Source organism: Meles meles, chromosome 8, assembly GCF_922984935.1.
Source record: "Meles meles chromosome 8, mMelMel3.1 paternal haplotype, whole genome shotgun sequence".
Lineage (NCBI taxonomy): Eukaryota > Metazoa > Chordata > Mammalia > Carnivora > Mustelidae > Meles > Meles meles.
Genome location: NC_060073.1, coordinates 18,956,108 through 18,971,156, shown reverse-complemented (window position 1 = coordinate 18,971,156; position 15,049 = coordinate 18,956,108). Strand labels below are relative to the sequence as shown.

The 15,049-nt window shown below is 41.3% G+C and overlaps 1 protein-coding gene across 14 annotated transcripts in view; it reads right to left on the bottom strand.

Annotated features, from left to right (window-relative positions):
• Positions 1-15,049, bottom strand: part of CELF1 (CUGBP Elav-like family member 1) — a 74,586-nt gene that overhangs the window by 18,623 nt on the left and 40,914 nt on the right. For 6 of the 14 annotated variants that reach the window (XM_046015406.1, XM_046015408.1, XM_046015402.1 and 3 more), the window contains 4 exons: positions 13,509-13,580; positions 12,066-12,217; positions 1,769-1,956; positions 165-247 (listed from right to left, as the gene is read on the bottom strand). In XM_046015406.1, coding sequence (XP_045871362.1) covers positions 165-247; positions 1,769-1,956; positions 12,066-12,136 — 342 coding nt within the window. In that variant the 5' untranslated portion in view covers positions 12,137-12,217; positions 13,509-13,580. Of the gene's footprint in view, positions 1-164; positions 248-1,768; positions 1,957-10,179; positions 10,317-12,065; positions 12,218-13,508; positions 13,581-15,049 lie in introns of those variants that run through there. The other 8 variants (XM_046015405.1, XM_046015403.1, XM_046015404.1 and 5 more) reach the window with 4 other exon arrangements.

Here is a 15,049-nt window from a genome sequence, read left to right as displayed (position 1 = left end):
TTCAGCCTGTCTTCTTTGAAATGTTCCCTTTATGTCCTCTGTATCAATCACTCTGGCAGTCACCTTTTCCTCAAAATGATTTTTCAGTATGTGCCTGACATGTGTAAGTTATGTTCCATAGTCAAAACCCCCACAGTTCCACTTACTAGTAGGAGTATTCTTACCCCTGGGAGGACCTTCATGTTGTGAAGAGCATTCTGCGCTTCTAATGCAGCTTTGCGGGTGTAAAATGTAACAAAACAGCACCCTGAAATAAATAAAATTTCAACAAATCACCTTTGAAAGCAGACAATTCCTGGAATACTCCCTCCTCCATGGATATACTGGAACTTCAAAGAGAAAGCTAGGTTTATTAAAATTAGCAACCCCCCCACCACTTCCGAGAGAGAGAAGGGGGAGAGGGAGAGAAGCAGAAAAACCCCTACATTACTCTCTGTGCATTTTCTTAATTGTTACAGTCTGTGAGTTCTACTAAAATTCTTTAGCTGCTCCTCTAACTTCTCTGGGAAAGACAACTTCCCTTACCAATGTCATAGTACCATGTCATCCAACCCACCCTAGTTGGAGCACCAGGTAGTGTGTGGGAAAGACATGCAGGAACAAAAAGAAACAGGGCCCTGCATTCCTGCGACTTGTAGTCTACCAGGAACTCATTCTTTCTCAGAATAAATCCCTCCTTACATTGTAGCCAATTTCTACCATATGCCTCAAATATAATTATCATTTATTAAGTTATAAAATGACTAAAGAGCACGAAACTCTTAATATCCTTTTTTGGACCCTTGGTTTTAATATAATTAAACTTCTAAGAGCACATGGCCCTGACTAAGGAGATCTGCAGATTTTGTGCTTTGTATCTTTGTTACGGACAGGAGGGAAGAAGTGCGTCTTATAAATATGGGTTCCTAGTCCCATGAGATACAATACTGATTCCTTTCAAAATCGCTGCAATTAAGATTCTAAATCACTGCATATCACCAGTCATTTTCAGAAACTATAATTCTTCATATTTTTGGTTAACTATGCCACAAAAAGAAAATAATTTCTCTGCTCCTAGATCCTGTTACTAAGCTGGCTTCAAACATAGCAATCCTGCTTGCTCACATCTGCACTACAGAACAGTTTCCCCAGAACATTATTCTGAAATCGGTTATTTGGAAAGAATACTGTAGGTGCAGGTACAGGGCAAAACTAAAGGCTTTTCTACCATTGCTTCCATAAAGCTTCTACTCTGGTAGGTATTTCTGGAAGTAGTTCCGTCTTTTTTCCATTCATCGTAGGCTACAACAAACAGGTTACCTACAAACAGGTCCCGTCCTGGTTGCTAAGCCAATCCTGCAAGGCCTGTAACACTAACAGAAATGCACAGGTATGGTGTAGACAGTCTTTTTCTTTCAGCTTAGTCTAGCCAAAACACCAAAGAAAACCTTACACAGTTGTTTATTTCAACTTTGTCATTACATTCCCAAGATTAAGAGACACTCACATTAAAAAAAAAAAAAAAAAAAGGAGGGAGAGACACACATAGGAGTCTGTCTCTTGAATTTAGAGCTCTCACAAAGGACCACCTACAATCCAATTTACAAATTATCTTCATGACGTCATCTTAACTTTTTATTTTTATGCCATTAAATGTGTTTGGTCTGGAAAATGTAACTACTATAAAAGGACATACTTCCTCCCTTTAGAATGTGAACAGAGGAGCATTCTGGCAACGAGTGACAACACGCACAAGACAGAAACTACCTATAAAACCCAATGCCCTTACCTTTGCTCTGAGGAGGGTTTTGGCTCCTATCCCTTAGGACATTGATTTCATAGACAGCACCATACTGTTCAAAGAGTTCCCTCAAATCCTTCTCAGACCAGGTCCTTGGAACCTGGCCCACAAACATCTTGATAGCATCAAGATCCGGTTGATCTGGGTGGTCCAGGGTGCCGTTCATTTTCTTTGAGCTGCATAAAACAAAATACAGCTTCTTTTATGTATTCACGGTGCTCTCCAGGGGGATGTTACTTTTCTTTAAACATCTCAACTACTTTCTGAAAAAGTAGGGGGAAAGAATTCTACTCCTTTTTACTATTGCCATTCAATATACCAGAGTTCCCCCATCCTCACCTTCACCCATGGACATGCCTTCCATTAGATCCCAAACTGAAGTCACATTCTGATCAGTACATCTGGGTTTTAGCTAAGGAACTAAGCAGCACTCATTCCTTGTCTAGCGAGAGAATTCTCAGAACTTAAGAGGTAAAGTTTCTACTGCAAGTTTTCATTGTTTTGAAGCACAGTTAAGAAAACTTATTAAAATGTACATAAAAATCAGAAAGGACTATTGATTATGGATAAGATTCAGAACTCCCAATGTATACAATGACAGGTAAAAGTACTCTTTCAGTAGATTTTGGAAGAAAAGCACTTGATTTCCAAGGCCAGCGCTAAGGAAAGAGTGAAACAATGTTGGCCTGGGGCGTCTGGCTGGCTCAGTCAGTAGACCATGTGACTTTTGATCTCAGGGCTGTGAGTTTGAGCCCCACCCAGTGGGGGAGGGGGGAAGGTAGGAAGAGGGAGGAAGGCAAGAAAAGCTTTGCCTTTTAAACTGTCACAATCCTATCACATCAAACTTGTAATACTCCTACTAAATACCTTCATTTTTATCCCTCCACTGCCAAGAACCTAGGGAGAGTCCTTCTTGGACTACAAATGTTTCCAGAATGAATCAAAGTCCTTCTCCTACCACTGCCCAAGATCTTACTCTTAGCATTCATCTCAACCACTAACAACTTAAATTCCAAACAGCCAGCATGGTTAACTATTCTGTTAGTGTGTGCTTAATCCAGAAATCACTTCATCATATTCAAATTTGCCATGTTCTAATATCAACATGAAATAAAACACTAGTTTTCTAGCAAAACAATAGCTTTTCCACCACTGCTATCTTTTTCTTCTTTTTTAAAAATTTATTTGAGAGAGAGAGAGAGCACGCGCATGAGACATGGGAAGGTTAGGGAAGAAGCAGACTCCCCACTGAGCAGGGAACCCACTGGATCCCATGACCCGAGCTGAAGACAGTTGCTTAACCAACTGAGCCACCCAAGAGTCCTCCCACCACTGCTATCTTCTGAACACAATCTGAAATCCCTGAGAAGGCTGAATCTCCACAGGTAGTTCAACCTCTGTATTTTAATTCCTGTATTTCTTTTTTAAAAAGATTCAACTGATAGAAGGAGCAGGGGAGAAATTCGAGCATACTTCCCACTGAGTGTGGAGCCCCAGGGCTCTATCCCATTACCCTGAGATCATGACCTGACTGGAAATCAAGAGTCAGATGCTTAACGACTAAGCCGCCCAGGAGCCCTGTTAATTCCTAAATTTCTTATAACTGAAAACCCACAGGGGCTATTTACACACCACCTTGACTGAATCTAGCACTAAATATCAAAAGTCTAAGACAAATGGCATACATAGACCAACTCTTATCATGATGTCTGTGAAGGTTTTTCCCATACTTTCAGGTTAGTCAGTTTCGTCAGGACTCAGAGAGTACTAAATTTCCACCTTCATTATAATATTCCCACCTTTTAGCATCATCTGGCATATCTGCTTCTCCCAACTAGACTGATAGTTCCTTGAAGGCAGAAAGTGTTTTATTTGCCGTTCATTCTTGTAGCCACCCCTGGCATAACACCTGGTTCAAAGAAGTACTCAGATGTGCCATGGGAGCAATTTCGCGTTCTCAATAACTCCCCATTGAATTTAAGCAACTAATCCTGATAAAAATGAATGCTGTGCACAAAGAGGGCTCACAAATTAAAGAGCAGCTAGAATCGCCTGTGATTATTTGATTCTTGCAGGGTCAATATTCTTTTTTGCCCAAGTGTTTTGAAATGCAGTTTTACTGGCTTTCCTTTACTAATTCAAAACTGCGTGAGGCAAGTTTTTGTAAAAATATACTTGTAGTTGCTTTTAGAAGCTTAATCACAATATTCTAACAGAACTCATGCTACTGTGATTAAAAAAAAAAAAAGTCCCATGACTAATGAAATAATGGTGGTCGCTCCCTACAATTTGCCTCCAACAAGTTCAATTACCAGCTTTAATATGATTTTATTAAAATGCTGCCAGTCTTGAATCATATTTCTGTTCTAAGGGAGGGTTAACTGAGAACCCAAATGGTGCTCAGAATATGTTTTGATGATAATGATGTTGACACTATTTTTGAAAAGAGGTGGAAGTTTATCAATTCATAATTACACTTAAGAGGTGGAAGTTTATCAATTCATAATTACACTGGAGGCAAGAGCTCTGTCTGTCCCTTTCTTCTGCATTTGTGTGCCATTTCTAAATTTTCTACACCACAGTTTAGTGCCAAAGCATAAGCAGAGTCAATATATATGAATTATGGTTTATCCGAAAGTATAGTAGAGACTTGGCATTCTAGATAAATGCCCTCCTTTCTCTCTTTACTCTCCAAATCCTCCTCCATTTCTTCATGTCCACCCACTCCATGAACCACCCTTTCCCCTGGTGTATACCGTTTCATTAGCAGGAAGAATCCCCTAGACCAGTGCTATTCAAAGTGCCTAAGGACCAGGGGAAATATTTACACTTAACCCTTTAGAAACTTTTACAGCAATTGAGCTAAGTAATTTTATATATATTCACTCTAGTGATAATGAAAAGATACAAAATGCTGGGGTGCCTGGGTGGCTCAGTGGGTTAAAGCCTCTGCCTTCAGTACAGGTCATGATCCCAGGGTCCTGGGATCAAGCCCCACATCAGGCTCTCTGCTCAGCAGGGAGCCTGCTTCCTCCTCTCTCTCTCTCTCTCTCTGCCTGCCTCTCTACTTGTGATCTCTGTCAAATAAATAAAATCTTTAAAAAGTAATAATAAAAATAAATAAAAAGATACAAAATGCAAACTTACATCTTATTAGTTTTTCTACTGAACTGTTCTGATTGTGGTTTATAACTTGGGTGGTAGCAGGCATAGAACACTGTCCTTCACCAATCTGAGAAACACTTCTAGTGCACAGCAAATTAGGCCAGGTTGAAGATGCCGCTGTCATCAGGCAACTAGTTTTTGTACTGACTTATTCCTTCCTCTAACAAATACTGGGCACTTAGTTATGTAAGCCAGACGTTGTGTGAAATGTGGTATATATTGGTGAGTAAGGAAAATGTGGGTAATCAACTACTGCTGTGTCAGAGAACCATGTCCTATCCTCAACCTTCCACACATAGTTCCAGTGTGCATGTTGTCCTTAGTTAAAAGTCATCATTGCACAAAAAAGTCACCTAGGGGGGCGCCTGGGTGGCTCAGTGGGTTAAAGCCTCTACCTTCGGCTCAGGTCATGATCCCGGGGTTCTGGGATCAAGCCCCGCATCGGGCTCTCTGCTCAGTGGGGAGCCTGCTTCCTCCCCTCTCTCAGCCTGTCTCTCTGCCTTCTTGTGATCTCTGTCAAATAAATAAATAAAAACTTAAAAAAAAAAAATGAGTATTACTTAATACAAAATATTAAAAAAAAAAAAAGTCACCTAGGGACAAGACTGTCAGTGTGATATGGCAAGGAGCCCACAACACCCATGTATGGCATTTAGTCTATATGTCACTAAAAACACTTTCAAATGTGTGCCTCACCTCCCCATTGATGGAGAGCTCTTCAGAGTCAGTGGTCATCGATTACTGGTATTTATTATGCGTATTCAAGAACCATGAATTCAGCCCTCTGGAGAAATACCTATCCTGTCCCCATCACTCCAAAGAGGCAAGTCTATGGAAACTCTTGTCCTTTGTGAAAGTACTGACCTGAGAGCAGAATGGAAGAGAGGAAAAGCGGGGCCCTAGCAGTGAGGTACGTATGGAGAGGAGGAGGCAACAAGTGTTTTAGAGGACAGGCACAGCACCAACCCACCTCTTTTTACGTTTCTGCTCTTGGCAACAACTGGCAAATCATTAAGAATGAGAAATTACGAAAAATCAGGACCAGAGGCTGCCTTGTCTACCCTGACTCTTTTTTTTTTTTTTAAGATTTTATTTATTTGACAGAGAGAGATCACAAGTAGGCAGAAAGGCAGGCAGAGAGAGTGAGAGGGAAGCAGGCTCACCGCCGAGCAGAGAGCCCAATGCGGGACTCAATCCCAGGACCCTGAGATCATGATCTGAGCCGAAGGCAGTGGCTTAAACCACTGAGCCACCCAGGCGCCCCTCTACCCTGACTCTTGATGGAACACACCACAGAAAAATAGCGAAACAATTTGGAAGAGAGACAGGAGAGAGAAAACAAAAAGCTTTATTTCTAAAGTACACATTTGTTCAGAATTCTTTTTTTTTTTTTAAGATTTTTTTATTTATTGGACAGACAGAGGTAACAGGCAGAGAGGCAGGCAGAGAGAGGGGAGGAAGCGTGCTCTCCGCTGAGCAGAGAGCCCAATGCGGGGCTCGATCCCAGGACCCTGAGACCATGACCCGAGCTGAAGGCAGGGGCTCTAACCCACTGAGCCACCCAGGCGCCCCTTGTTCAGAATTCTTGAACCCTCTCTTCTTTTTCTTCTATCGCGCTCTCAAAACTTTCTGGCCCCAGGCCCAGCTGAGGAAGGCAGAGTTGATATTCTGTCTCCCTCTCCTATCCCTTGGCCCCAGCTAACTAGACCAGGGGGTGGATCTTAACCCAGCAAACTAATCTACTGGCTAGCCAGAAATCTAAGACCTATTCCTAAAACAGAAGGACAGGACAGGCCAATCAAGTTCCTTACGGCTACACAGGGCAAGTCAATAGGACTGGCCACTGGCTACTGCATAGGATAGCAGAGGCAGAGAACATTTTTATCATCACAGAAAATTCTATGGCACAGAACACTGCTCTAAAGAATCTGGAACTGGTTAACAGAAATAGGCAGTGATGAAGTCAGAAGCGGGAAAGCTGCAACTAGAGAAAGTATAAGTTGACAAGATAAAAGGGCAGTGGCAAGAGATAACAGAGGTCATGCTACACACTGATGAAGATTGAAAACATGAAATCAATAGAAGCCAATCACCAATGGCTACACATTGTGCGATTACTTTTATGTGAAACTGTCAGAAGAGACCAACCTGTAAAAACAGAAAGCAGGTTAGCAGGTGCCTAGGAATGGGAACCGGGGGTGGGGAGGATGACTACTAATGGTTACAGGATTTCTTCTTAGGGAGGTAAAAGTTTTCTCCAATTAGTGGTGACAAGCTGCACAACTTTGTAGATATATTAAAAGTCACTGAATTGGGGCACCTAGGTGGCTCAGCAAGTTAAAGCCTCTGTCTTCGGCTCAGGTCATGATCCCAGGGTCCTAGGATCGAGCCCCGCATTGGGCTCTCTGCTCAGCAGGGAGCCTGCTCCGCCCCGCCCCCACCCCCCCCGCCCCTCTGCCTATTTGTGATCTCTGTCAAATAAATAAATAAAATCTTTAAATAAAAAAGTCATTGAATTGTGCACTTTTAAAAGGGTAAATTTTATGCTGTGTGAATTATATCTTAATTTGAGAGAGCGACACATACAGGGAGAGCAAGAGTAGTAAGAAAACAGGCTGCAAGGGCAGTGTCAAGGCAAAGCCATGCTGCACCCACAATTATGAGGTGGGTGAAAAGCAGAAGTAGTAGCACATGCAGAGAGCAGAACATGTGTCCAGGATCAGAAATATGGGAGTTTCCAGGTCTTCCAGCTGTGGAGATCCTGATTACATTACAACCCAGTCCATGTGTGTCCTTACCAAAAAACCCTTTAATATATAAATATATGCTAGCTCTAGTGAGTATCTGTTCCTTGCAGCCAAATAGGCTGACAAACACTAACTTTCTATTTAAAAACAATGTCCTTAGGGGGAAAGAAATGGGTAGAAGGCATTAATAAGTAAAATTCCCAGTTATAAAATAAATGTACAGCATGGGAATACAATAAATAAAACTATTAACTCCACTGGGGCGCCTGGGCGGCTCAGTTGGTTAAGCGTCTGCCTTTGGCTCAGGTCATGATCCCAGGGTCCCGGGACCAAGCCCCATGTCAGGCTCCCTTCTCATTAGCGAGCCTACTTTTCCCTCTCCCACTCCTCCTGCTTGTGTTCTCTCTGTCAAATGAATAAATAAAATCTTAAAAAAGAAAAAACAAAAACTCTTAGCTCTGTAAAGTGACAGATACTAACTAAACTGTCATAACCATTTCATAATACAAATGTCAAATCACTGCGCATTGTACACCTGAAACTAAGTAATACTGTACATCAGTTATACTTCAATAAATTTTAAAAAATCATTTCCAAAACCTTTCACTACTCATTTTTTTCTCTCTCACCCCTTCTCACTACCTGTTGACCTCCATTTGTTCATTATAGAAAGAGAAAAATTTCAGATACTTACCAACCCTTTCACCTCCCCAATGGGCATAAATATTTGCTGCTTCCGGATCTCTAGCCACCCACCTACCCATAACAGGTCTCTTTCTGTGCTGTGGAAACTGGCCCAGAAGAACATGAGAATAGAAAGGACCCAGAAACACTGGCCTCAATTACTTACCAGCTGTTTTCTAGTGCAAACAAGACAAAAAGCATGTATGCTGGAAGGAAGAATTTCCATTTGGATAAAGGGAAATCTTCCTGTTAGTTGGGGTGTTAGGTAGTAGAAAAAGCTAGTAATAAAGGTTTTTAAATCATCTTTCAACAACTGCACAGGCTAACAATCTGCTTGTGAAGGTTTTCAGACTTCACGGTATCAGAGATAACATCTGGAGACTTTATTTCAGTAACCACCTTTAATTATTTAAAAAAAAAAAACAAAAAAAAAACCTCTTAGGGCTTATCATTCATTCAACTGTATTACCCAAGTTCCTACTATGTAAGAGACATTACACACAATAGGGTGCTATAAAAGGAGACTGAGCAATACTGCCCTGAAGGCAATGGCACTGAACAATTGGAAGGACTCAACTATAACGCCATACAAATATTTTCAAGGATATATAAAAGTTCTGTGGAAGAAAGTGGTGGATGATTTTGTTTTGTTTGGGGGAGGAGCGCAAGGGTTTAAGCTGAATGGACAGAAGGGCTGGAAACACTGTGTTATAGTACAGCATGAGGAGAACGTGGTAAGGACTAAGAAAAAAGAGGAGAGAGGAGAGCGAGACAGCATTAGAAAGGTAGAAAAGGACTTGAGAAAGTTAGGGGAGAGGACACAAACATTTTAAAAGATTAGAAAAAAGAGAAAACACTAGAAAATCAATGAGAATAAACAGATTGGAGAGACCCAGTGAAGAGCTTTTCATGTAATACTGACAGACTTAAACTTTATTCCAAGATTTTTAAACAAGGAAGAGATCAGATTTGTCTTTTAAAAGACACCTGGCAGGGGCGCCTGGGTGGCTCAGTTGTTTAAGCATCTGACTTAGACTCAGGTCATGATCCCAGGGTCCCTGTACAGAACCCCATGTTGGGCTCTGCTCAGCGGAGAGCCTGCTTCTCCCTCTGCCTGCTGCTCCCACTGCTTGTGCTCTGTCAAGTAAATAAAATCTTTAAACAAACTGAAAATAATACAGAGGATGAAACAGAATGGGAAAATACAGAGATTTCCACACAAACTAGCTCCTAAGATTAGGGCCCAGTCTCAGCAAAGCTGAAAAATTTGGAGGCAGGATTCCCTATAACTTGGAGATCCCTTGATGAAAAAGATGAAGAAAAAGGAAGTAGTTACTGATCATTCTTGGGTTCTAGTACAATCTGGGAAAGTGTTTTTGCATGGGAAGCTCAGGGGATATTTGGGGGATAAACACAGAGATGTGAGAATCAAAGAACTATATCGGTACCCCTTAAGCCAAGGGAGAGCCAAGAGAAAAGGGCCCGAGCTACAACTCCTAAACAAGACCCATCTCCTACGGTACAAGCAAAGTAAAAGGAACCAGGGAAGCTGAAGAGTGGTCAGAGCAGATCAAGGACATGGTTAAAAATCAGAACAGGAACTACAGTTCAGGTCCCCCAACCCCTACACACCTCCAGCAGCCATTTTTCTCTTTTGTTGTAAAGAAATTCTGAAATACATTGTTAGATTACATTCCCAGGCAAAAATCACTTGAAAGAGAAAACCACTGATGTCAAGTCTCCTGCTAAAGAGTATGAATTAAAAGAAGGGCTGAGAATCCAACAAGAAAGTGGCAAACACACCATTCAAGAACTTCCTTCTTCTCAACTCTGTGGTGTTTTGGCATATAGTACCCATGAGAGTGGGCCCGAGGCCTTGCAGTAATGAGAGGAGCTGGGCTGATGGGTACCTGGTTCAATGACACCTGAGGCAGCCCGGTCTAGGGGGCAAAAATAAGAAGAAGGTATCATTAAACTTGACTTTAAGTCCAGGGCTAACAACAATTGTCCTCAGGCATTTCAGTTATAGTCTCTCTCAACTGGGTTTCTCATCTTTACTATAAAATGGGCAATAGCTTGTGCCCGATTAACTTCCTGCAGCTTCTACAGCATGGAGGATTAAATAAATGCAAACGCACTTGGGAAAAAATGATGTGACGGTGTCCTCCCCCATAACTGCTAACTGGATGTGCTGCATTCAGTCCAATGGCTTTCAAATCTCAGTTGTCCATGAAAACCACATGGGACACTGCTAAAATACAGATTCTGGGGTCCTATTCTAAGCATAAGAATATGTAGGCATGGGTGCAGGGAGCAGCATTTTTACATTTCAGATAACTTTCATACAGTGATCTGTGATCCAGATTTCATGGGATACTGAATTAGTCTAACCTCGTGAAAGACGAGAAATCAGGTTGAGGAAAAATGCTGTATCTAAGGACCAAATGCAGTGCCAAAGCACAGAGAGAAACTGTTACAATGATAGACAATTTGAGCCACAAATCCTATTTCTAAAAAGACGTATCTGGTACATGGGAGCACTTCTATTATGTATTAAATCTTTATGATGACATTCATTATGATTTCACCTGTTATGTGCAGCTAAAATAAAATTGTAGCAGTAAAGAACTTTCTTAAAAAGACATCTAAATTACCATTATTTTGGACACTACACAGAAGGCATAGCATCCATTTCAGAGGAGCAAACCAGCTACCTTTGGGTCCCCCAAACTATTCCACAGAGAACTGTTCAGAATCTATTATCCACACCTGTTACACATAATCCCAAGGTAAACTGATTTCCAATGGAGGCCTGCTCTCAAGGCCTTACATTACTACTGTTATCTAGGACCAATCTACCACTTAATATTCTTGGCTTTGAATAACCTAAGGCTCATCTGCTTGAGGTTTCAAGGTACTTTGAAGCCTGGTTAAAGTAACTGAAATCAGCAGTTAGAAATGGGTTCTTCTATACCAAGTATTGCACTCAGGTTTCCTGAAGCCACAGCTCAGGCCAGGTTAGCAATTTAGCTGCATAAAACGGCAGTGTCACTTCCTGAACAATACTGCACACTGATTAGTTTCTCACTCCCATGTTGAAGATCTGGGCAAACTGCCAATCAAGACTGATCCAGCTTTGCTTTTTTGGTGGGGTGGGGTGTGTCCATCTGACATCCCTGAAATCATGTACTGTGTTGCATTTTCAGTTAGACTAGGAAAATAATCAGAGCCCGGGGTTATAGTTTAGATGCCAATACAGCATCTGCATACACTCTGGTAGCCAGTCTCTTCTGTAATCTAAGAATTTGATATAAATAACTTCCCAAAAGATTATTTGAAATTGCATATCCAACACAAAGCAGTAAAGCTAAGGTTAAAAAAAAAAAATACCCTGGAATCTATCATATGGGAAAACACTACAGCTTGAAGGAGTCAACACACTTGAGTTCATGTTGCTGCTTATATACCAAACACACCCTTCTGTAGAGAACTTAGTTACAGCCCCAAGGAAATCAGCAGTAGTGAAACAGAATCAGACTACAACAGAAAATAATAATAGTGTGGACTTTGGCTTCCTCACCCAATTTTTTCTTCCCTCTTTCAGGGAAAGAGACTAGTTTCATCAAATAACAAAGAAAATTGCCCAGTTCCTCTGCTTATGATAAAAATTAGACAACAAAAATACTTACACAGGACTGGAATTCAAAGAGCAATGATCCACCATCATTTCTGGAAGGAAATCCAACTTAAACGCAGCCATCACCTCACTCTCCCCTTCAGAAGCCAATGATATTAACTTGCTGCACTTGTCTGATCCACAAATACACACAGCTTTAGCTTCCTGGGCCCCACAAAAAACACAAAGTGGAAACAGGAGCTCAGGGAAACCAGCAATAAGTGCCACAGAAACAGGCAGGACTGGGGAGGGGAAAGGGAGTACTGGATTAAAAGGGGGATGTGAGCATGTGAAGGGAGGCTCAGCCCGGCACACAATGAAAGTGCTGATGCGCCAGGCTGGGTTTGTGTGATTTTCCCTGGCGAAGCAGTACTAAGTGCACTGTCAGATAAATAGAGTGTCAGATCCATGAAGATAGCAGCGGCTAACAGAGCAGAAGAAACACGAACTTGTTTCACATCCTCCAAACTCCTTTCCACGAAATCAGGTTTTGAGGGGCCCCAAACCCTAAAACTACCTAAAGCAAACCCCCCCCCAAAACAAAAACAAAAGAAAACAGCTTGGGGGGAAAAAAAAGAAAGAAAGAAAAGAAAAAAAGCTCACCTCATGTGGTCTGAAAATGTTTTTGGAAAGGAAAACTGGGTTGTTGGCCTTGGTTTAAACTTAGCTTCCATGTGCCAAAGACAGCAATGAGCACAGTGCTGGGTCCAAACTAACCTCAGCATAGTCACATAAGGAATGGTTCAGATGGTCAGAAACAGCCCAGAGGCAATGTGCTAAAGAACTGGTCACCAAAAACCCAAGGGCTCACATACTAACTACTACTGCACTGGACCAACCCTGACTTTTCAATGGTGTGTTGAGAACAAAGTGTGCTCCCTAATGGGTCCTCATTAGGACCACCTCATTCAAGTGAAGGACTTAAAAAATTCCTGCTTCAATGACCTTCATTAGATGGGATAGGCAAAACTTTATCCTGAATCTTATTTTGACCAGAATATTTAACAAGTGAAAATATAAATGAAAAGTAATATTCTGCCTTTTGACAGAGTACTAGGAAACAATGTCTTTTCTGTTGTCTGACCTTTCTAGAGAAACAAAAACCACCAGAGTGATAATAATGAGAAAAGCAGGGCCCACTAGAAGCAAAAAGTCAACCATGTAAAGGAAGGACAGAGTAATGTAACTTTCTGCATTCTCCATCCTCCTTTAAACTGATGCTAAAACCAAGATTAATAAACACACACATAAAAATTCTATTATGGGTGAGCAGTAGAAATGGATATACTTAGCAGTCAAGGCAGATGTGGTGCTCCCATTCTCAATTTAGCTTCCCATCCTCCAAACAACAAATGGTGGCATTTCAGTATTTAGGCAGTGACTCTAAAACTCTATCTCTGAAGGCTCCCACACTGCGCAGGCCTTCTTTCCATTTTTATCATTAGGATTGCCTTACCTCAAAGATTTCACTTCACTCAAGCTCAGTTCACAACACAGGGAATTTTGAAAAAAGGAAGTTATGTTCAGCCTGTAAAGAGGTAAACAAATGAACTCCTAAACGTATAGCGTTACTTAAAAACAGAAATAACGAAAGGCAACATGTCATTGCATAGGCCTAAGTGCTGTAGCCTGGCTAATAGTGCTGGACCCCTGTCCGCATCTGACCACCGAAGGAGAAACTGTGTCTTCTAATAAACAGGCGTAACCATCCTAAAGTAAGAACTAAAACAGCAGCTAACCGCTCTTTTATTTTGTCAGAGACCCTGGCTCCTTTGACCCACTACTTTAGTCAGAAGTTGCAGGAGCTCTTCCACCTCCTAAAGGGGGATGCTACACCAGGCTGCAGTGAAAGGAGACTGCAACGGGCTCACAGCACACAGTTCACCAAGTGCTGACTGCCAGGCAGGCAGAAGACAGTAACCCTAGCTGGGACTGGTTAAGTTACTGGTTAGGTTTGTCCTAGTTTCTCCTATGCACCCTGGAACCGGTCACATGCTTCTTCCTACAGAAAGCTAGCAGAACAAAGAAGTAACTCTGTGAATTGGTCAACAACCAAATTAGGGTTTTTTGTTTTTTGTTTTTTTTTTTTGGTTCAAGGGTTCCTTTAAAAAGGAAGGAATCGACAAATTTTTAAAAACCTCACTAGTGATTGTTATGCTTTTACTATTCACTAAAAATATATCTAGTTCCATCTCCATTTAAATCGGAATTACAAGAGTAATACAACAAGAGTATTTAATGTGGAAGACTTTACTAAGCAGCCAGGCACTGCTCAGCGTATGAAAGGATATGCACTCCTTACAGTAATTTTTACCAAGCCAAAGGCTGAAAAGTATTGGTTTTAGAGTAATGTTTTAAAATGCATTTTATGATTTATAAGACAAGACTGCTTTAAAAACTTAAAAGATAGAAATCTATTACATGAAGGAGGGTGCTTCTCTTTAGGCAGGTCACAAGAGTCATCTCAGTATAATTAAATTCAACATGCTTGTGGGAAAAGAAAGCACGGATATTAATCACAAGTCACAATTTTAGAGAAAGATTAAAAAGTCAAATGATAAAAACAATTATTCAAATACAAAAATGCAGATGTTAAGGGAAAATCAAAAAGTAGAATTAGCAACTACTCACAGAAAACTGCCCATAAGTTGTTTTTTAAATTTCTTTTTTTTTTTTTTTTAAAGATTTTATTTATTCATTTGACAGAGAGAGATCACAAGTAGGCAGAGAGAGTGAGAGGGAAGCAGGCTCCCTGCCAAGCAGAGAGCCCGATGCGGGGCTCGATCCCAGGACCCTGAGATCATGACCCGAGCCGAAGGCAGCGGCCCAAACCACTGAGCCACCCAGGCGCCCCTGTTTTTTAAATTTCTTAATCAGAAACACATTCCAGGCCTTTTCTACAAAGGATGCATTAGAAGTAGAGATGGCAGGAAAGGTTATAACCAAGGGTCCCCTGCAAGAGGTTTTAATTTTCCCTCACTTCCTTTTTACCCTCTG